The following is a 21,712-nucleotide window of genomic DNA, read 5'->3' as shown; positions in this document are numbered from 1 at the left end:
GATTTAGGAAGACAATGAGATATTTTTCTTATCCTCAATTATATTAAGACCAATATATTTTAATCCAATGAGTTTTTGAGAATTTTTAAGATGTTGAAAAGAAAATTGGAAAACGAATGTCCCATTATTTGTTAAAACTAGGAAACATCACCTATATGGGACAGAAGTGATTGTTCAATTTTGGTTTCTGGTTTGGATTGAATGACAAAAGTAAAAAAAGGAACTTAAAATGTCTCAGTTGAGACTTGGGAGGAAGAATACAACAAAAAGAACAAAGAGGAGAAAAACATATTGAATCTTTAACACATCTACTGGCATTTTGGTGTTAGCAAACATACAACATTGGGAGCTTGCACATGCACACCCCCACACTCTTTCAATTCAATACAACTACTATGATATTCCCTACCACATTAACATACTTTTTCTAAATAGAATAACATTGGAAACACATAGAAACAGCACACCTTGGTGAGCCACAAGCTTCATAGTAGTTAGTGAACCACATCAGTTGGCACATGAACATGTTCCTAATCATCAAGTCCATATTCTTCTCCGAAGTATTTATCAACCAACTCGTTTGCCATGCTCCTGAGTTCTTCGTTTTCATGAAATTGGTATCTTTCCATGGCCTCGATACCATCTTCCCTTTCAACAAGCTTTGGCCCCTCTCCGTTCGGCATTCCTCTCAAGACCTGTCTCAAAGAGAAGTCCCTGAAGTTACCCCAAGAAATAATAGGCTCTGATTATATAATTAAAAATTAAAACGCATAATCATCCATCAAGTATCTATGTCAGCATATAGTTGAAACCAAAGGCGGAGCCAACATTTGAAGCTTATGGATTCAGGATTCTAGTCATTTTAAGTTATTGGGTTCTAAATTGATAATTTGTACATATTCGATGAATTTCTTAAGACAAATACAGGGTTTAGACCAAAGCTATTGGGTTCAGCCGAACCCGTAAACTATACTCTGGCTTGGGCCCTGGTTGGAACAACACAAGATGGCAAGTTGCTCAAGTCAAGCAACAACGCAGAAAACTAGTTAGACGTTAACTTGATGGCATCATGGATGTTCGGAAAGAATAAGTTATCCTCCTTGCTCATTGCAACATCATTATAATCTAATTATCTGACACTGGAGCGACAAAAGTACAATCTCTCAACAGTTGAATGTATAATTATCAGCAGTGAATTCTATCCAAGTAAATATAAATATAGGGGAGGGAGAGAGAGAGAAAGAGATAACTCCTTTTTACTGCTTTCATTAAGATTCTCTTGGCGCAAATAAAACGTAACCTGCATCCTCCGTTCAGGGAAAGAAACAAATAGAAGATTGATCAACAACCAACATTATTCTGCTTACCAGCTCAATGAATTGCAGTCCCAATCTTGCTGCCTCAACATCAGCAGATCTAACCAAATCCAGAAAACCAGTCAGGCATCCTCCACGAACAAGATTCACCAAGTGGTCCAGAATCACGTTTGGTCTTCCAGAACCTTCAGCAGGGGCGACACAGATGTTACCCAGGACATATGCTACCTCCTTTTTTATGTCAAATGCAGCTGTTGAAAGAAGATGTAAAAGAAGTGCCATAGCTTCACTTGAATATATCAGCCGCTTATGCTCAACTGAACCAGCAGCTATGTTAGATAGCACCCAAGCAGCTTCCTGGAAAGTTCCAGAACTTCGAATAAACAGTATAACAATCTCTAAACATAAAAATATAAAAATTAAGTACCAGTAGCATACCTTCTTCAAGATGCGGTGTTCACCTTTTAAGCATTTCACTAGTGCTTGGACGGCATTGCCTGGAAATAATGAAGATGTCAGAGTTTTTGAAGTCAATTTGCTTATAATTATATACTTTATATGACCAAGAAAAGGGAGGGAAAAGTTCAAAACTAGCCTGTTATCTCATGTCCTGCAACAAGAACAACATTAGTAATATGCGTATCACCGGCCACAAGATTCCCCAAGCTCCGCAACACCTGATTAAACCATAGTTGAAAGACCCAACATTGATGCGATAATATATACAACTACCATGACGTACATACATTGATGAACAATCACATATCATGCTCAAAAAGATGCAGTCTTCCATCAGCAGAACTTGCAATAAAGGGAAATTAGACAAAGAAATCTAATGATTTTTTTGACAAGTAAAGAAATTTAAATTATTTACCATCCCAGCTCCAAAATGCCATAAAAAGCATTACAGGATCTATTCTAGTTATAAGACTTTTTCTGCATCAACTATTCTTAGAGCAAAATCATATGTTTAATCATGAACTAACAAGAGCAGGTGTGGTTCTTGTTCATGCTAGAAAAGCTATTGATCATGACAACGATGAGTATGCATAATACAACATGTAATGCATAATTTTGTGAGCCTTCTCATGATTCTGTGAGCCTGTGACCATAATTTTTTTTTTAATTGTTGAGCCTGTCACCATAATTTGATTCCAGTTAGCCTCTTTTGATAAGAGAAAATTGACATGATCATAATATAAAACTAGTGCAGTTGCCCCCTAAGGTCACATATAAAATAATTCAGAATTTTAGTATTCACTAATCAAATAGTACAAACTAAGAGAGAAGAAATACTATTCAATAAAATTAGCCAATCAGGCTTCCAGGAAATAGCTTGAAGAGTTAACAACTTAATACATGTGAGTCCTAAAATTTAAAGTTTCATGCATCAACATCGGAAACTAGTGCAACCACTTTCCGGAATTTCTTCCTGCATGTCATGACACAAATAATATACCTTACTATCTTATCCTCCAATTTCCTAAGCAAAATATTAAGCTTGCAGCAAAAGAGCATCCAGTAGGAGCTACAGAAAACTCAATTAGAATCCAAGTTCAGAATAAAGAAAACAGAATTGAAATGGGGAAGAAAAAAACCAAACTATTTTGAATGTGATCACAGATATTTTCTGTTCACCAAATAGCTTTAGATTTCCAGAACATCCATCCTTTCAATTTGAATGCCAAGAATGAAGTCAGATCTCTTCTTATTCAATTAGTGATTGTTCTTTTTTTGTTTTACTTTTTGATAAGTTCCATCCAAGATTGTTCTCAAAGCTCAACGAATACAAATGATAAGAACCATTCCGATAACATAAATCAACTAAAGCTGTTATATTGTTATGCATGTTACCGGGATAAGCAGTTGCAGACTACTTGACACGGCCAATCTTTCTACCAGTACTTGTACGAGATCACTCTTTGCCAGGATTGTAGTTGCAACATTTGAAAGGGCAGTGAGATACACAACAACCCATGCTACTTCAGTGGCCAACTCATCATCTCTGGATGTGCCCAGCAAATTAATTAGAAAAAACATTGCAGAAAGATATAGCATAATTTGAATATCTACTTAATCTAAACGTGTCCTTCTCCTTTCAAGTTCAGTAGATTGTCCTTCTCCTTTCAAGTTCAGTAGATTGTCCTTCTCCTTTCAAGTTCAGTAGATATCATCATATAATATGTAACTGACTTAATCTAATTGCTCATCTTTGCAAGTTCAGTGCCACTGAAATATCATAAATGTTGATTACATTTTATAACTTCAAAGTAGTAGTAAGTTTTTGTTTATAAACTTAAACAAGTGTTTATATGTATGCAATAAATTTTATTCTCTTTGGATAAAAATTTGATGATTAACACGGGCTATACATGCAGTGCATGTACTCAATAAGTAGTTTGACTAAATATAATAACACAGATGAATCTTCTACCAAAACTACCGCATATACCATTTGTAATAGAAAAGGGAATTTTAAAAGAAAGAACTCATTCAATTTAGAGATTTTTCTCACCTTTAGATGAGACTTTCCTCGGTAAAATACAATCACAACCATTTATGTAAGACAAATATGTTTTCTACTTCTGTTCACAAGGGTTACTCTGGTGGTCACAAGGGAGACTGGTGGTGGAATGGAGAGGTGCAAGGAAAAATGAAAACCAAGAAAGCAGCGTTTCTGAAGCTAGTGGAAAGTGTAGACGAGGAGGAGAAGAGGGCGAATAGGGAGCATTATAAGTTGGCTAAGAAAGAGGCAAAGCTAGCAGTTACGGCAGCCAAGACTGCAACTTTTAGTCGTTTGTACGAGGAACTCGAGGGCCGAGGTGGGGATAATAGGTTGTTCAGGTTAGCCAAGGCGCGTAACTTGGACCAAGTGAAGTGCATCAATGACGAAAAAGGAAGAGTTTTGTTGGATGAGGGGATTATCCGTCGAAGATGGCAGACCTACTTCCATAGTCTCTTGAACGAGGAAGGGGACAAGAGTATTGTACTGGGTGATTTGGAACTCTCCGGGAGTCGTTGTGACTTGCGATTTAGAGTTGATAAAATTGAGGGGCTATGCGTAAGATGAGCAGGGGTAAAGCGACCGGGTCGGATGAAATCCCAGTGGAGTTTTGGAAGAGTGTGGTCAGGGCAGTGTTGTAAATAGCGAGCGCTACAGCGCTAATAGCGTGTAGCGACGCGAGGCGAGACAGCATCGCTATTTTGGTCTGTTGCGTTGCGAGGAAGAAAAGGCGAGCGCCTCTGCAAGTGTAGCGAGAGGCGCTGCGAGGCGTCGCTTTTTGAATAAAACGGAAGAAAAGGCAGCATTAATATTAAAACACAAAATTAGGGCTTGGGTTTCACTTTTCTCCTTCAGCGACGAGCAGCGACCTTCTTCTTCTCCTTCAGCGACCTTCGATCTTCTTCTTCTTCTTCCATCATCGATGATATCATCACCAGGTATGTTACTTTCTTTTCTTTTCTTCTTCTTCTCCTTTTTTCTTCTACTTTCTTCTTCCTCTATTTCAGCAGCGACTTCTTCTTCTTTTTTCTTTTTCTTCTTCTTTCTTCTTTCTTCAATCATTCAATGATCGGCTCTTTCTTCTTTCTTTCTTCATTTTTCTTCTTCTTTCTTTGCTGATTTCCAGAGGCAGTAGCCTTTTTTTTTGCTCTGTTTTTCTTCTTCTTTCTTTGCTGTTAGTTTCTTCATTTTTCTTCTTCTTTCTTTGCTGTTTTCCAGAGGCAGTAGCCTTTTTTTTTTGCTCTGTTTTTCTTCTTCTTATTAATATATTATTGTTATTGAGTTTTTAGTTATATGTATATAATATTTTATGTTTTTGTATAAATTGTCGCTTCACATCAAAAAGGCGAGCGCTTCGCTGCGCGCCTCTCGCCTCAGTGAAGCAGGCCCTCGTCGCTATTTGTCGCCGCACGCTATCCAAAACACTGGGGGAGGGTAGTGTGTACGCAGACCTTACCCCTACCTTATGAAGGTAGAGAGGCTGTTTCCAGAAAAGTGGAGGTGGAACACGATGGTTCCTTTGTACAAGAACATAGGTGATATACAAAACTGCAATAACTATCGGGGTATCAAGCTGCTTAGTCATACTATGAAAGTTTGGAAGAGGGTGGTGGAGCTGAGGGTGAGGAGGAGTGTGCCTATTTCCGAGAACCAATTTGGGTTCATGCCGGCGCGTTCGACTACGTAAGTCATTCACCTTGTTAGGAGATTGATGGAACAGTATAGAGAAAGGAAGAGGGACTTGCATATGGTGTTCATCGACTTAGAAAAGGCTTACGATAAAGTCCTGAGGGAGGTTCTGTGGAGATGTTTGGAGGCTAGAGGTGTACCTGTGGCCTACATTAGGGCGATTAAGGACATGTATGATTGAGTAAAGATCCGTGTGCGGACGGTGGGTGGGGACTCGGACCATTTTCCGGTTATGATGGGGTTGCATTAGGGGTCGCACTCTGCCCTTTTTTGTTTGCTCTGGTGATGGACGTACTGACGCGTCACATCCAAGGGGAGGTGTCGTGGTGCATGCTATTTGCAGATGATATTGTATTCATTGACAAGACGCGAGACGATGTGAACGCGCAATTAGAGGTATGGAGGCAGACCCTGGAATCTAAAGGTTTCAAGTTGAGCAAGACCAAGATAAAATATTTGGAGTGTAAGTTCAGTGGCGAGACTCAAGGAGGGGAAGGGGAGGTGAGGCTGGACTCGCAGGCCATCCCTAGGAGAGGGAGTTTTAAGCACCTTAGGTCTATTATTCAGGGGATGGGGAGATTGATGAAAATGTCACACATCGTATTGGGGCGGGATGGATGAAATGAAGACTCGCTTCCGGTGTTTTATGTGACAAGAAGGTGCCACTGAAACTTAAGGATAAGCTTTACAGAGTGGTGGTCAGATCAACGATGTTGTATGGGGCGGAGTGTTGGCCAGTCAAGATCGCCATGTCCAGATGATGAAGGTAGTAGAGATGAGGATGTTGCGATGGATGCGCGGGTACACCAGATTAGATAGGATCATAAATGAGGTTATTCGCGACAAGGTGGGTGTGGCCCCTATTGAGGATAAGATGCGGGAGGCGCGACCAGTGTTATAAATAGCGCTCGCCTCAGCGCTAATAGCGTGAGGTGAGGCGAGGCAGTGTCGCTACTTTCCCTCTGTTGCGTTGCGTTTCAAAATAGCGCTCGCCTCTGCCTGTGTAGCGAGGCGACAGTGTCGCGAGAAGCGACTGTAGCATCGCTTTTTAAAAAAAAAAAAAAAAAAAAGGGCAAAGACTTAACAAAAGGGTCGCGATTAGGGCTTGACAACAGAGCTTCTTCAACTTCGAACAAAACAACAGAGCTTCATCTGAAAAAAGGTCGCGAACTCGCGATTAGGGCTCGCAATTACTGTGCCATCGTCTTCTTCATCTGAAAGCTTGAGGTTTCTGCCAAGTGCCATCGTCTTCTTCATCAAGTTTCTGCCATTGAAAGACCAGGTATGCTTCTCTGAGTTTCCTTTCTTTCTTCTAACTTCTTTCTTCTTTCTATTTTTCTCCTCTGTTTTTTGTCGAGAAGAACAGAAACAGAGGTCTGTTTTTGTGCTCTATTTTTCGAGCAAAATACATAGGCTTTTCCCTTCCTCTTTCTTCTTCTCTTAATTTTTTTTTGGCTCTGTTTTGGCAAAATAACAGAGGCTTTGTTTCGAGCAAAAATAACAGAGGCTTTGTTTCGAGCAAAAATAACAGAGGCAGAGCAAACTGCAGAGGCAGTAGCTCATTCTGTTTTGTTTGCCCTATTTTTTCAATTATTAACTTATAGTCTTATAGAGTAGAATTAATTGCATATTGACTTGATAATGTTTTTTCTATGGCGTCATCCGATAGTAATAAACGAAATGATATAGCTTGGAATTATGCTATACAAGGCTCATCAAGATCCGCAATTAAATGTGTGTTTTGTGAAAAAATATATCATGGTGGAATAACTCGTCACAAGCAACATTTGATAGGTGGATTTAAAAATGTAGTACAATGTCCCCTTTGTCCGCCCGAGGTTAGGGAGGAAGTAAAAGCGTTTGTTGATAAGAAAAATGTGACAAGAACTCAAATGAATTAGGAAGTATCGGTGAATCTAATTGATGAAGATGATGAAATGGATGAAGATGATGAAATGGATGAAGATGGTGAAATGGATGAAGATGATGAAATGGATGAAGATGGTGAAATGGGACCTCCGCCCCCCAAAACTCAATAAGATATATTCAAATAGTTCTAGTGGGTCATCCACGACGGCACGTACGGTGACAAAAGGTCCTCTCAATCTTTATTTCTCGGCAAAAAAACAAGAAAAGGGAAAAGGTGATTCTTGTTCAGGTTTAGAAGCCACGAAGATTTTGAGGGATCGCGCCGTAAGTGCCTTTGCAGCATAGATGTATGATGCAGGGCTTCCTTTCAACTGTGTTAACTACAAAACTTTTGATAAATTCATTGAGGCCGTAGGACAATATGTCCCAGAAATGAAGCCTCCTAGCTATCATGAAGTTAGAGTAACTCATCTTAAAAAAGAGGTGAAAAAGATAGACTACATTATTGAGGAGCATAAAGTGGAATGGAACAAGTTTGGATGTTCCATTATGATGGATAAATGGACAGCACGAAATGAAAAAATGATCATAAATGTGTTGGTGAACTCTCCAAGAGGGAGTGTTTTTCTTGAATCTTACGATGCTAGCAACTCTTCTACGGATGGAAGTAAAATGTACAGGAAAATGTTGTACAAATTGTTACCAATAATGTTAGTGAAAATGTTAGTGCGGGTAAGATGATGGAAGCTATGTATCCACGCATTTATTGGACTCCATGTGCTGCCCATTGTATCAACTTAATGTTTGGTGACATACTCAAGGAAAACCCATATGCTTCAGGTAACTTTAATATAGTTATCTTTAAAGCTTTAACTTTATTTATACTTATTATGTCCTATCCTATTAAGTATTAAGTATTAACTATAAAATTATTATTGTTATTTTTACAGTTTTTCACTAAGGCCGTCAAGGTATATTCTTACATCAGTCAGAGGCCGTTGTTGAATTTGATGAGGAAATTCACAAATGAAAGAAATTTGGTGAGACCGGCCAAGACTAGATTTGCAACGGCTTTCTTAACTTTGCATAGTTTTTACTTGCAAAAGAAAAACTTGAGAAAGCTAGTTCTTTCAAATGAATGGAAAGATAAGTGATATGCAAAGGAAGCTGCGGGGAAAGAAACTGCCAAAGTTCTTATTTTCCCATCATCCTTTGATTAGGGTGCTTCGTATGGTGGATGGGGAGAGAAAACCACCAATGGGCTATCTTTATGAAGCTATGAATAGAGCCAAAGAGACAATTGCAACGTCATTTGAAGGAGATGTTAGGAAATATGAGAGTTTTTTAAATTATTGATAGCAGGTGGTCGAATCAACTCCATCGACCTTTGCATGCAGCAGGCCATCTTCTGAACCAGGGATTATTTTACAAGAACACTAGAGATGAAACTTTGGATTCAGAGGTGTGGATTGGATACCATGAATGTCTTGAGAAGTTGATCCCCAATTCAGCGACAGTAGATCAAATAGGGGAGGAGTTTGGTAGGTACTCACAAGCAGAGGGCCTATTTGGTTTACAGGCGGCCATTAGAGCCAGAGACATAAGGTCGCCAGGTAACTAACTTTAATATAGATATCCTTATAACTTTAATTTAATCTATTTGATTTATACTTATTAACTTTTAAAATATTTTTATATAGTTGAATGGTGGATGCAATTTGGACATCAAACTCCAAACTTGCAAAAGTTTGCCATCAAAGTACTAAGCCTAACTTGTAGTGCATTTGGATGCGAGAGAAATTGGAGCGTATTTGAGCATGTAAGAAGCAGATTTATTATATTAATATATTCTATATTGTATTATTATTAGTATCTATTAATTAATCTAAACAATTTATGCGCAGATTCAATCCAAGAAAAGGAATAAGCTTGAGTTATCGCGTCTCAATGATCTAATGTATATTAAATACAATAGAACATTAGAGGCGACGTTATGAAGCTCGCGATACCATTGATCCAATTTTGTTGGATAACATTGACGAGGCAAATGAATGGTTAATTGGAGCCCCTCAAAATCATGAAGATGAACAAGTGTATGTAGGAGATGATCTTGATTGGGGTACTGTTTCTATGGCGGCTGGAGTTGAGGAGAATATCTATGGTCTTAGAGGGAGTTCTTCAAGTTCAAATTACAAGGGAAAAGGAGTAGCAAGTTCAAGCCGGTCCCTAATTGATGAAGACTCCTAGGATGAAGAAGATGATAGCCAATATAATGCTAACATTCATGAAGTTCTAGAATTTGAAAATCTTAAAGAAGAATAGATGTTGCTTGTTTTAGACTTTTAGACTTTAGTTTATGAATCTACTTTGCTCTGTTTTTCTTCTTCTTATTAATATATTATTGTTATTGAGTTTTTAGTTATATGTATATAATATTTTATGTTTTTGTATAAATTGTCGCTTCACATCAAAAAGGCGAGCGCTTCGCTGCGCGCCTCTCGCCTCAGTGAAGCGGGCCCTCGTCGCTATTTGTCGCCGCACGCTATCCAAAACATTGGGCGCGACTTAGGTGGACATGACCCTTGATAGGAAGGTATGGAGGTCGAGGATTAGGGTAGTAAAGTAAGTAGTTTAGAGTGTTCATAACAGTAAGATTGGCACGTAGTCTCGATTTTTGTTAGTAGTAGGTTTTTATAACTAACCGTTGTTTTCTTTCATTGTTGATCACCCTACTATCTTGTTTTTATTCTGCTTTTATATGGCTTTTTGGTAATGTCTCTTCTTGTCTATAATTTCATTAATGTGGTGCTTATACTTTCCTGAGCCGAGGGTCTATTGGAAACAACCTCTCTATCCTCACAAGGTAAGGGTAAGGTCTGCGTACACACTACCCTCCCCAGACCCCACGATGTGGGATAATACTGGGTATGTTGTTGTTGTTGTTGTAGTCATATTTAGTTAGATAGTTGAAGCCAGAAAGAATAAGATATGAAGCAAAAGTGTTTGCCTAAATTAGATACGATGGAATTCTCTCTCCTAGTAGAAACCATGAAAGTCATGAAATTAATTCACAATGCAAATGATGTGTGTATGAAAAAGCATTCACGCATCACCCATACATCTCAAGCTAAGCATGAGAAATTAAATTTGATTTCTTGTCTTGCTTTATGAAGACTTCACACTCTTATTTAAAATCAGAAGTTGTTCAAAGCTCTTGTAGTTTAACAAATGTGCAATGTGCAACTTATGAAACATCCTTTTGACATGTACCACCAGCTATTCCTAGTTAAAAGGTCTAATCTTTTATATATATATATATATATATATATATATATATAAACCAATTACGTGGCATGAAGTACGCACTCAAAAATGCTGGCTTCACTAACACTAACTGCCAGATGAAGGATGATGTCCATAAACTGTCATAAAAGACTTAAGAACAATGTCAGTGTGATGACCTAGAAATAGCTTACGCTTACCCTTTCTTTAAATGTCGAATAATTCCGTCAAGTACCCCATCAATTTTTATCAACTCTGTCGCAGCTCTAGGATCTGGTCCCTACACAGAAAAAATGATCTTATATTTCAAAAAAAAAAAAAAAAAAAAATCAGAACAAACAATCAAAAGTGAAAAAAGTAACAGTAAACCAATTCTTTAGCAGATTGCCAAATAGAGGTATTAGCATAAAGCAAGCCAATTTGCTTTTAGTTATCACCTAAAGATGAATTTTGCCGATGGTACAGACAGCCATCAGATATTTTTTTGTTAATCAGACAATACACAATTCTGCACGATAAGGAGAGAAACTTCATTCTAGAACCTTGATTAGGTTTGATAATGCCCAAGCAGCTGTTCTCACAGTGGACCTCTTGTTAGGCAGCATCATCCTTGCAAGAGCTGGTAAGGCTCCTTGTAATAGGAGAACATTCCTCAGCTGTTCACCTTCACCGGCAACATTTCCCAATGCCCATGCACACTGCTCCGCTACATGCAAGGAACTCTTTTCTACATATTAAATAAAACAAAAAAGTAAATAATTAATCAAATGTATCTTAACAAGATAATATCTCAACTAATAAATTACAATAAAAAAATAAGATTAAATAAAAAAGTAACTGGATGGTAAACAAAAATCTAACTACGTAGAAAAAACAGCGGAAAAAAATCTGAGCATCTAACCAAAAAACCTTAGCGATGTTGGAGTGGCCTAAGACCTTTATAAATTCCTTTGGATGTCCTTGAATACCCCATGTGGGACTTTATACAACTCAACACACTAACATGTATAACCCAATTCTAAAGTTCACACAAGGACTTCAATATGGACTTACTAGTGTGAGAACTGACTTACGATAGGTTCAAGTTGGCCCTACTACCTACTGAAAGAATCTAAATATCCAACCCAAAACATAAAAGCAAGAGTGGAGTGGTTCAAGAGTTTTATAGATCTGTTAGGATGCCCTTGTACCCAATATGGGACTTTGTATATCCTAAAACACAAATGATGAAAAACTAAAAACTCCAAACGTCAAGAAAGTAAAGCATTCAAGATTTGCTGCAAATTGGTTAAAGTCAAACTCAATCTGGGGTTATGCTAAGAGAAACGCAATTGAAGTTTAGAAAGCAAAGAAATGATATATATCTCATAACACTAATTAAGAAGTTGTGGGAACAAAGAAAGGAAAGATAATGGAGTTACTAGTAAACAAAGATTTCGAAGGGGAAGAAGAAGAAGAAGACGAGGAATATAAGAATGAAGACAAAGATGATCTTAAGTTCTTAACTATCATTGATGAGGAATATGATGACGTTGCAATTGTGATTTTCTTATTGTTTTAGGACTTATAGAATTGGAAACATAAAAGTTTGTTCTTTATTATAATTGTTTCACCTAAGGGTTATGCGTCATTTTTCCTTTTATATTGAGATAAGAGCATGTTTAGGAATGTATTTGCATTTATAACAATTTTATTTACTTAAATGCTATGTTGCGCGGACTCTTCATTTTAGCTGCCGCACCCGTGTCGACACGACACTGGTACTAGTAAGGGTGTGGGATTCGTACTGGGTGTGGTCAATCGAGATCGGGTACTTTGACTACAATCCATGGACAAATTTGAGGAAAAGTAAAAAATAAAGCATTGAACTCTAGTTGCTACCTGCTAGTGCCTACAACTTGACAAATTTTCAAAATGAAAGATTGAATTATTGCTACACTCCACAACTTACAAGTAAGTTTTCCACAGAAGATCTCATAATTTAGGATATTTTATAGATCTATCTTTAGAATTTTGAATTATTTTTAGCCAAATCCTCACACCAGTATCCGTATTTGGATGCGCACCCCCAAATCTTAAAATTTAGATAATGAAGGATCCGACCTCTAAATCCACACCCGGATCGGATACCCCCACCCGAGTCCGAGCACTATAGCTTAAATGTGCAATGTGATTCTTAAATTTTTAATGAGCATCTGGGTTCTCACTTCTCGCTTCTAGCCCTAGGTCTCTTGTTGCTTTATTGAGCTTTTGGCTTTTAATAAGACTAGCAGATTCTAATTCCACTTGAGGGTGACCTATAGTCTTGGTTTAATATTGATTCTAATTAAGAGGTAAATCTGTTCTTTCCGTTTTATTGGTCTCACTTCTATCTTTTATTGCTTTCCTTATTGTAATTGTTCAATTCCGTATTGTTTTCGTCATCATTTGGATCCGAATCTTCAATTTGTTCCTAAAGGGGAGTCTTTAAATGATCTCGGTCTATATTGGAGACTTGTTCACAGCATCTACTACCTCAACATCATACAACTTGACATCTCATTCGCCGTTAGCATGGTTAGCCACTCTGTCGACTTCTTATAACAGTCATGAGAATGCATTAATCTGCATTCTAAGGTATATCAAGGAATCTCTGTGACAAGGACTATTTTATGAAAACAACGGACATGTATAATTTGATGGGTATTCTACTGCAGGCTAGGCAAACTCTCCCACAGATAGACAACTTGCCTCAGGAATTGTATTTTAATTGGAGATCATCAAGCCACTTGAAAAGTAAAAGCCAACGATGTAAAGACAAGACCAAGCATGGATACAGTATCGAGCCATGGCCTTAACCACATGTGAGCAAACATCATAAGAGTAGTTTCCTTCAGGAACTAAAATTTAAAGGAAGACAGATACAATTAAGCTTCACTACAATATTGTTTGAAATCCCATTTTTATGAAAGATATAGAAATAGGTTGTTGGCAAAAGAATGAGTCCAAGATATCTGCAATGAGCCATCAATACAGTTGACCAACTAGAATTCTTACAAAATTTCACGGCAATAAAATTGACTGCATCTTCTAAAACAAGTTATTTGTAAAAATTATAGAACAATCTTTGTAATTGTGGCAAGGATTTGTCAAAATCTTCAGATAGCTAAGATTAGATAGATAGTATTATTTACAAAATAAGAAGATTTTATTATACGTGCTTTCCTAATTTAGACCGTATATAAAGTAAACATTATTTAAACCCCAAAATTGAAAGGGGAAAATCAAACCGAACATTCCCAAAACCCCATGTCCTCTTCTTTTGCTTCTCCTCGGCTTTTTAGAAAAACAAATTAATCCTAATACACCATTCTTTTTATAACCGAGAAATCCCCAAGTGCCGCCCACGATTGGAAACTCGATGGATAATGGGCCTGCCCTCCAACCCTTCTACACTTAAATATCAAGCTTTTGTCTGTGGTCGGGTTCTAACCCGTGACGTGCACCTAACCCAGACATCACAAGCTATGCTCTTACCATTAAACCAAAGAACTAGAGGCCATCCTAAGACAATATTTTTAAATTAAACAACATGCTTTCAAGGTAGTGCCACTATTAGCCTGTTTGGCCAACCTTCTTTTGGTCAAAAGTGCTTTTTTTTTTTGCCAAAAGTGCTTTTTTCCAAAGTTAAAGATATTTTACTAAACTTTTAGAAGGAAAAAAAATATTTTTGAATAGAAACAGAAGCAGTTTTTGAGAAGCAGAAAAAAGTACAATTTCTTTCCAAAAGCACTTTTTTGAAAAGTACTTTTGAGAAAAATACACTTAGAAGCACTTTTTAAAAGCTTAGTCAAACACTAATTACTGCTCAAAAGTGCTTTTCAAGTTAATTAGCAAAAATACAAATTGCTTCTCACCAAAAGTACTTTTTTGAAAAGTACTTTTTTAAAAAAGCACTTTTGAGAAAAACACTTTTCAAAATAAGCTGATTTGCCTTCAAGGTAGTGCCACTAAAAGGAGTAGACTTATGTTCAAACGAACAGTATAACTAAAGGACGAAAATATTGTAAACTTAGTTATTCTAAATAATGAAGAAAATATTTTCTTGATGAGCATATATCCAAGATTCATGATAATATTGCCCACTTGACATCAAAAGAACAATAAAATAGGAAATAGACTTGCTCATATAGAGCTGAGTTAAAAGAGATAAAAATGGCAGGAACTTATGAGCTGTCACATGTTTATTTCCTTAATAAGGAGCAGACTTTAAGATCCGAAACAAAGTAGAGATGGTAGTTGCAAGTGTTTTAGAAAGAAGAAGACCCCTCCTTCCCCTCAAACAACTAAGCAACTCACACGTAACATTGTTAATACTTTCTGTATCTTATGTACACAAACTTGATGCTGGATATGGTAATTCCATAGTACAATTGAAAAGTATACTTGAAAATCATGCTGAAGAGAGAGAGGCTTCCACCAACCTCCTAGATGAGCAACTAGCAATGGTAATGCAGGCAATAAAGCTTTGGTTTCGTCAGGTTTTCCAGCAGCAATATTAGTAAGGCACCAAGCAGCCTCAAGCAACTACAGCAAGACAATGACCCAGGAAAGAAATTGTCAGAATATAGGTCTCAAGTCATTGAAAATTTTTCCATTTACTTTTGAAAAGGAAAAATGAAAGCCGCTATAAATCGCTTTGGTTACCGAGCATGAGATAGAGAAATTTCCATAGGCATTTTTTGTACAACGATTCAGTAACATGTGTATAACTAGTTACGAGAAGCTGTATTACTGTGTGGAATCAAGACAACAAGAATCACAAGAATTTAATTTAAAAAAGTAAATCTTCCATCAAGCGCAAAGCGCCTCCCCAACAAAGCCAAAAGTCCATAGGTTACTCTAATACCAGTATGCTAGGTTTCATATCAAAGGTCAAGAAGAAGAGCTCAAAACTCCTTATATTGACAGTCCGTAAACGATCTTAATAAAATCCTTTACCTGTTCATCTGGAGAGCCAAATGAAAGACACTGAATAAGAAGAGGTATAGCGCCAGCCTGTAGTGCAACTTCAACAGGAGGGAATTCCGACTTAGAAAGAAGGCGTCTCAGCTCACGAAGAGCATTCACCCTTTTCTGTGTTTCCCCTTTACCCCTAGAAATAGTAAGACTTGACATAATCAGTAATTTTAAGGAAAAACATATGGCATGATCGACTGCCAATATAATGCTTTGTGGCGAATCACCGGCAAAAAATACAGCAGAAATCATTCATAATGGCCCCTCCACTGGCTAGGGCGAGTTTCAAAGATCAATGGCAAGGCAAGCTTTGAAAGGACCATGCAATCAATATATTAAAATACTACTATAACAACAAAAATTATGCCACTATCCCAAAATAAGTTCGGGCAATTATATGAATCCTCTACATCCACTCCATTCTATATGGATTTATTTCTTTATAATACTTAATAACTTATATTTTGGTACAAATTTTAGGAATTTGTCTGTTATTCACACTTATTCCTATGAAATTGCTAAAATAAATACACCAAAAAAGTTATATGAATGTTGGGCCTTATGTTATACAATGCTGGGCCTTATGTTATAGGTCTCGATGCCCAACATATTTACAAGATGAATGTCATAAGATTATAGATGATAAGATTTGGATGTGCAATTATACAAGATTAATCGGAGTAGAAACAATCACATCCAATATAAGTTACGGATAGCACACAACAAGGATAAAATGAAAGAATGTTGTCTGAGATGGTTTGGTCATATCCTACATAGACCTCCAAATGTACCAGTCTGCAGGTGCAATATCATGATGATTGAAGGTGTTAAAAGAGGATGGGTTAAACCTAAAAATCACATAGAGGGAAGTTAATTTAAAAGACCTACAATCTCGTAAAATCCATGCAGACTTAGCATATGACAGAATATGATAGAAGCAAAATAGGGTGACAACGACTAGTTGAAATTAAGGCTTATAGCCCGTTTGGTCAAGCTGCAAAAATCAGCTTATTTTGAGAAGTGCTTTTCTCAAAAGTACTTTTGGTGAGAAGCAGTTTGTGTTTGGCTAATTAATTTGAAAAGCACTTCTGAGCAGCAATTAGTGTTTGGCCAAACTTTAAAAAAATGCTTCTAAGTGTATTTTTCTCAAAAGTGCTTTTAAAAAAAGTGCTTTTGGAGAGAAGCTACTTTTTTCTGCTTCTCCAAAACTGCTTCTGCTTCTCCTCAAAAGAACTTTTTTCCTTCCAAAATCTTGGCCAAATACCTCAATTTTTGGCCAAACAGGCTATAAGCTTAGCTCGAGGATTAACAAAAACCTTAAGAGGTATTATATTGATCAATAAAAAACCTAAGGGTTTATTATGTTCTGAGTCCAAGCCAATATTCGGACTAATCATTAGAATTATACTGTTAAGATGATGGCCCAAGCCCCAACATAATTGTTAACTCTCACTTCTAACTAGTGAGAACGATAAAAGGAAAAGAGAACTTGTATACATGGATGTTGTGATAGAGTTGATAGGTGAGAGAACCGAGTCATTACGAGATAATCGAAACTTAAGATAGACAACAAAATGAAACAAAGAACCCACTGGCCACAGCCAAAACTTTTCATCCACAGCAAAACAAAAAGTATTCTACATACTGGTAAGCAACAGCAAGCTTTAATTCATCCACAGCTGACGAAGTCCGAGCCTCCAAAATTGATTGCTCTTCTTCAATCATCATATCACCATCATCAAGAGAGGCATCATCAGAATCACCACTAACTCCCACTCTACATAGACGCTTTGTCCGCATGAACGCTTCTCTTCTTTCCTTCCCCACTGAAACAGCATGTTGCCGTCTCTTCTGTGCTGCAGCATTGCCAACTGAAAAACCACATGGACACTTAATCAAGCAGAGAAAAAGAAAAATAACATAAATAAGACAGCCTTTCAGCACATAAACACGAGCAAAATCAAAGCTGGCTGTAAATTTTCTCACTGTTATCATATTAGAATAACATTAACTCTTACTTGTCACAATACATTTTCTGTTCCAAGGCAACAATAAATCTACTATTAAAACTTTAACAATCAGGAGAAATGAACAAAATAAAATAGGACAAAATAATTCATTTCATAATTCAACTAATTGCTTAACTTTTCTTGAGCTAATAAAGAAAAGAAAAACAATAACGCAACCGAGCTTATTCTCTTTGTGATTCCAACAACTAGCCACACAAGTAAAAAAAAATTAGGTCTTTACATTTGAGACTACTAAAACAAAACTCCAAAAGGATACATCTTTTCTTCTTTTGATCAAGAAAAAATAATCCTTTCTTGAAGAGGAAATAATGTAGGAAAAACAAGCACAACAAAATGAGCAAAATAGAAAGAAAAAAAGAAGAAGGAGAGGACATGCCTGAGGACTTGATAGGGTCTCTTTTGTAAGAAATCAAACCTTCATCTGCCATTATTTTGATTACCCAACGAAGCTTTTCGAATGGGGATTCTGTAAATAGAAGATGATAACTTTCTTTAACGAGTTGGGGGCAGTTTGAATTAAACGAGAAAAAATAGGGTTCTACAATTGTTCTATTTCGCGCCCTCCAAGTACCGAAATGTCCTGATTTTCCGAAAGAATAAATTTCCTTGCACTCAATTTAACGATGAATTTTAGCAGCTAACTCGTTTGGGTTATTTTTGTTTTTTGGGGGGGAAATTGCTCCAGCTAGGGATAATACTGCATCTTGGGTGCACTTTTCGTAATGCGTTTTCTTTTTTCTTTTCTTTTCAGTAGTTTTTGTCTCACAAATTTTCTTTTGCTCAAAAGACTCTGATTATATATAGACAAAATAACGTTGTATGCAATTTAAAGGGGGAGCCTAATCTGATTTGTTAAACAGATAATACAAATTGAAACTTGTCAGTTCATATTCACTCTTTCTTTTTTCTTTTGGAAGTTCGTATTAAAGTAGTTGGAGTAATAATTTTGTCTGAGTTGGCTATTCTGTTTTTTTTTTTTCCTTTCTTAGATGATTATCACTATCAGTACATCACAAATAACGTGGCATTTTTTCGAATCCCCCAACTAAACTTATAGCCTTTTAGCGGGAAAAATTAATTTATTTTGAGAAATATTTTTTTAAAAGTGCTTTTAAAAAAAGTACTTTTGAAGAGAAACAATTTGTGTTTGGCTAATCACTCTCAAAAGCACTTTTGAACAATAATTTGTGTTTGGCCAAGTTTTTCAAAAAGTGTTTTTAATTATCAAATTACGAATAAGAACACGAATAGATTTACTTAATAGTTAATATTATAAGTAAATAAATAATCTCAAAAAATTATTATTACATGCAATAATTAAATCTTTTTATTTTATTTAAGTAAAATATGAAAATAAAATTTGAAAGTACTTAATTCTTTTAATATAAATTTTTTATATTAAAAATTATTCAACAAATATAAAAGCATTCACCCCTAAAGTCATTATATATGAGAAAGCTATCCTAAAAATAATAAGAAATATTTATACATTAATATCTTAAGTATTAGTAGGTTTAACGGTTATTTTGGTATATACTGTAACAAGAAAAGCGTGAACTCATTCTCAAGCACTTGCAGTGGCTAGTTTTTTTTCTTAATTAATAATAATAATAATAATACTTTTATATAATAATTATATTTTAATCTCTTCTATAAACAAATGATGCATTATAATTCTCACACAATTAGCAAGCCAACCAAACGATAAGTACCTTCAGATTGTTGGATACTTGTTATTTCTTGTTACACATACATGTATTTTACTAATTGTTCGTCTAAGAAAAAGTAGAAATAAGAATCACTTACAATGTAAATTGCATTAAGTAGTTTTAGCAAGAACGATTAAAATTTTATTTCAATACCAATAACATAATACAAAAATTAAATTAACATTTTAATCTTCATCTTTAACAATACTCTGCAATAACAGTCGAATACATTCATATTCACAGAGTGTGTTCCCAACAGGCCCGGCCCAAAACAGAGGGAATGGGCCAAAACATGTGTTCTGCTCGCAATGTCTAATTCTCAGGGCTGGCCATCAAGTCATTAACAGTACGATGTTTTTTTTGCTGTGTATTTTACTCTACTAACCGGATCAATTGGTTTTGTGGCTCATTATAAATTTGTATTTAGTTTTATGACATCATCTCTTTTTTTATACATGAGAGATTTATTTTTACACATAAGAGATCTTTCTTTTACACGTAAAAGATCTAAAAAAGACATTTTCTTAAATTTAACATTGTAAAAGACCTTGCAGGCCTAAAACCTCCTCGTAACTTATACTACTAGAAAATTGGGTTCTTTGTGCTTTTTGGTTTGGCCTTTAAGCGGTTTTGACTCTAATACTCGCGGACCATTAGGGGCGGAGTCACAATAATGTTTGCGGGTTCAGCCGAACTTGGTCGTTTTTGTTCGAACCATATATTTGTATTAAAAAATTCAATAAATATGTACAAAATATTAATTTAGAACCCAGTAACTTATCTCGAACCCATAAGGTTCAAATCCTATCTCCGCCTCTGGATACCATACGTACGGTTGCACTGGAGCAGTGCATGGTGTTGGTGGGGGTTGATTTTGGTTTGTTAGTAATTTGCTGAAATGGATTATTTTTTTGCAATTGAAGAGAGTGCTTTTGAGAGGTATTTTTATGTTAAGGATACTTCTCATATTCCTAATCATATTCCTAATGTTTTCAAGTTTGAGTATGAGAATGCAATAAGAGCTGCCAGGAAACATCCTCCCATTCCCCTTCATCTACTATATATGCCATATTTTTTTGGTTTTCAATTCATACGAGGTAGTTTGACTCGACACGGAGTAAAAGAAAAGAGGAATACTTTTGAAACTTATGTTTTTAAAAGCTTTGTAGGGTCATGACATTTATGTGGTTATAAAATCTTCTCACTAAAGGTAAAATAAAAAGTTTTAAGTTGAATTATTTTTAATTATAAAAATATCTTTTTGGAATATGTGTTATCTAAATTGAAAGTTTCTTCTCTTCTACCTCTACTGCTATCCTACCCCTTCTGTTATTAGAGTGAAGAACCTGCCTTCTAGCACCTTTAGTGCTTTCTGCACCCACTCTTTGTTTAGCCCATTCAAAGTTGAGTATGATCTGAAAAGAAATACTTGTGTTTGGAAACAATTATGAGGGCCTCACTTTTTCTTTTCAATCTGAAAAGGAACTTTTCATATAGGACCAACGATTATGCAAAGGAAAATTAACCACAAGTTAATCGAAACCTTCATTAAACATAAGGTCTCTGCGTACATATGAGCATGTAGCATGCTGCAAAACAGATAAATTTAAAATTGGACAGTTTAGCAAAGCTAAAAAAAATTCTGTTTCAAGAAATTATTTTCCCTTTTTTTATCGTTATTGATAGTCAAATTTCAAATATAAACATAGCTAGAAGCTATTGTTACCAAAACTCTTAGTAATATTTGTTAAAAGGGCAAAATATAAAATTGACCGATACATTGAAACTAATTGCATTTGCTAGCTAAAAATGTATAATATATATATTATTTTATTTTATCGGCTATTATTTCTAGAAATATATAATTTGTCTTTGTGTGTTTGAATTGCCATTGTTTCGGGAAACCCTATAACGTGTTCCCCAATCCCATTGCCTCTATCCTCTTCTGCACCTTATTATTATTATTATTATTATTATTATTATCTTATTCTTAAATTTTATTTTACTTCAGTTATTTTTATTATTTTTGCTTCAATACTTTTTGTTTCTTCAGTATTTCTATCATACTTTTTTCTGTTTTTAAAACGCTATTCGAGGGTCTATCGAAATCGCATCTCTACCTCACACAAGGTAGGGGTAAGTTCTGCGTACACCCCGTCCTCCTCAGACCTTACTCATGGGATCACATTATTTTTTTTTTGAGTTTTTTCATTTTCATTTACTTAGCCGTCTACTGTTGATATCTATATGATCGTTGAGCATGTATATCCTGTATGATCCACTTGTATTATTTCAGATTCTTCATCCTAATCCAGA

General features: G+C 36.0%; 1 protein-coding gene across 1 annotated transcript; it reads right to left on the bottom strand.

The window, feature by feature from the left end:
• Positions 1 to 278: 278 nt before the first annotated feature.
• LOC107832839 (importin subunit alpha-9) lies at positions 279 to 18,585 on the bottom strand. Its single transcript, XM_016660733.2, has 11 exons — positions 18,064 to 18,585; positions 17,303 to 17,528; positions 15,640 to 15,793; positions 15,123 to 15,225; positions 11,202 to 11,386; positions 10,860 to 10,939; positions 3,171 to 3,321; positions 1,912 to 1,993; positions 1,755 to 1,813; positions 1,368 to 1,673; positions 279 to 695 (listed from the first exon to the last, which is right to left on the bottom strand). Exons 1-11 carry the CDS (start codon positions 18,113 to 18,115, stop codon positions 531 to 533), a joined length of 1,563 nt encoding a protein of 520 aa, XP_016516219.1. The 5' UTR covers positions 18,116 to 18,585; the 3' UTR covers positions 279 to 530.
• Between the last annotated feature and the right edge of the window lie 3,127 nt (positions 18,586 to 21,712).

This window comes from Nicotiana tabacum, chromosome 24, assembly GCF_000715075.1.
Source record: "Nicotiana tabacum cultivar K326 chromosome 24, ASM71507v2, whole genome shotgun sequence".
Taxonomy (NCBI): Eukaryota; Viridiplantae; Streptophyta; class Magnoliopsida; order Solanales; family Solanaceae; genus Nicotiana; species Nicotiana tabacum.
This window is presented reverse-complemented; position numbering and strand designations above follow the sequence as displayed.

Excerpts from the sequence above, each read along its gene's own strand:
- LOC107832839 (XM_016660733.2), bottom strand. The coding sequence starts at position 18,115 with ATGGCAGATGAAGGTTTGATTTCTTACAAAAGAGACCCTATCAAGTCC. Across the intron at positions 11,387-15,122 it reads GCTAGTTGCTCATCTAGGAG|AAAAGAGTTCCTTGCATGTA; the intron begins GTTGGTGGAAGC and ends TTTAATATGTAG. Across the intron at positions 3,322-10,859 it reads ATTCGACATTTAAAGAAAGG|AGATGATGAGTTGGCCACTG; the intron begins GTAAGCGTAAGC and ends GGGCACATCCAG.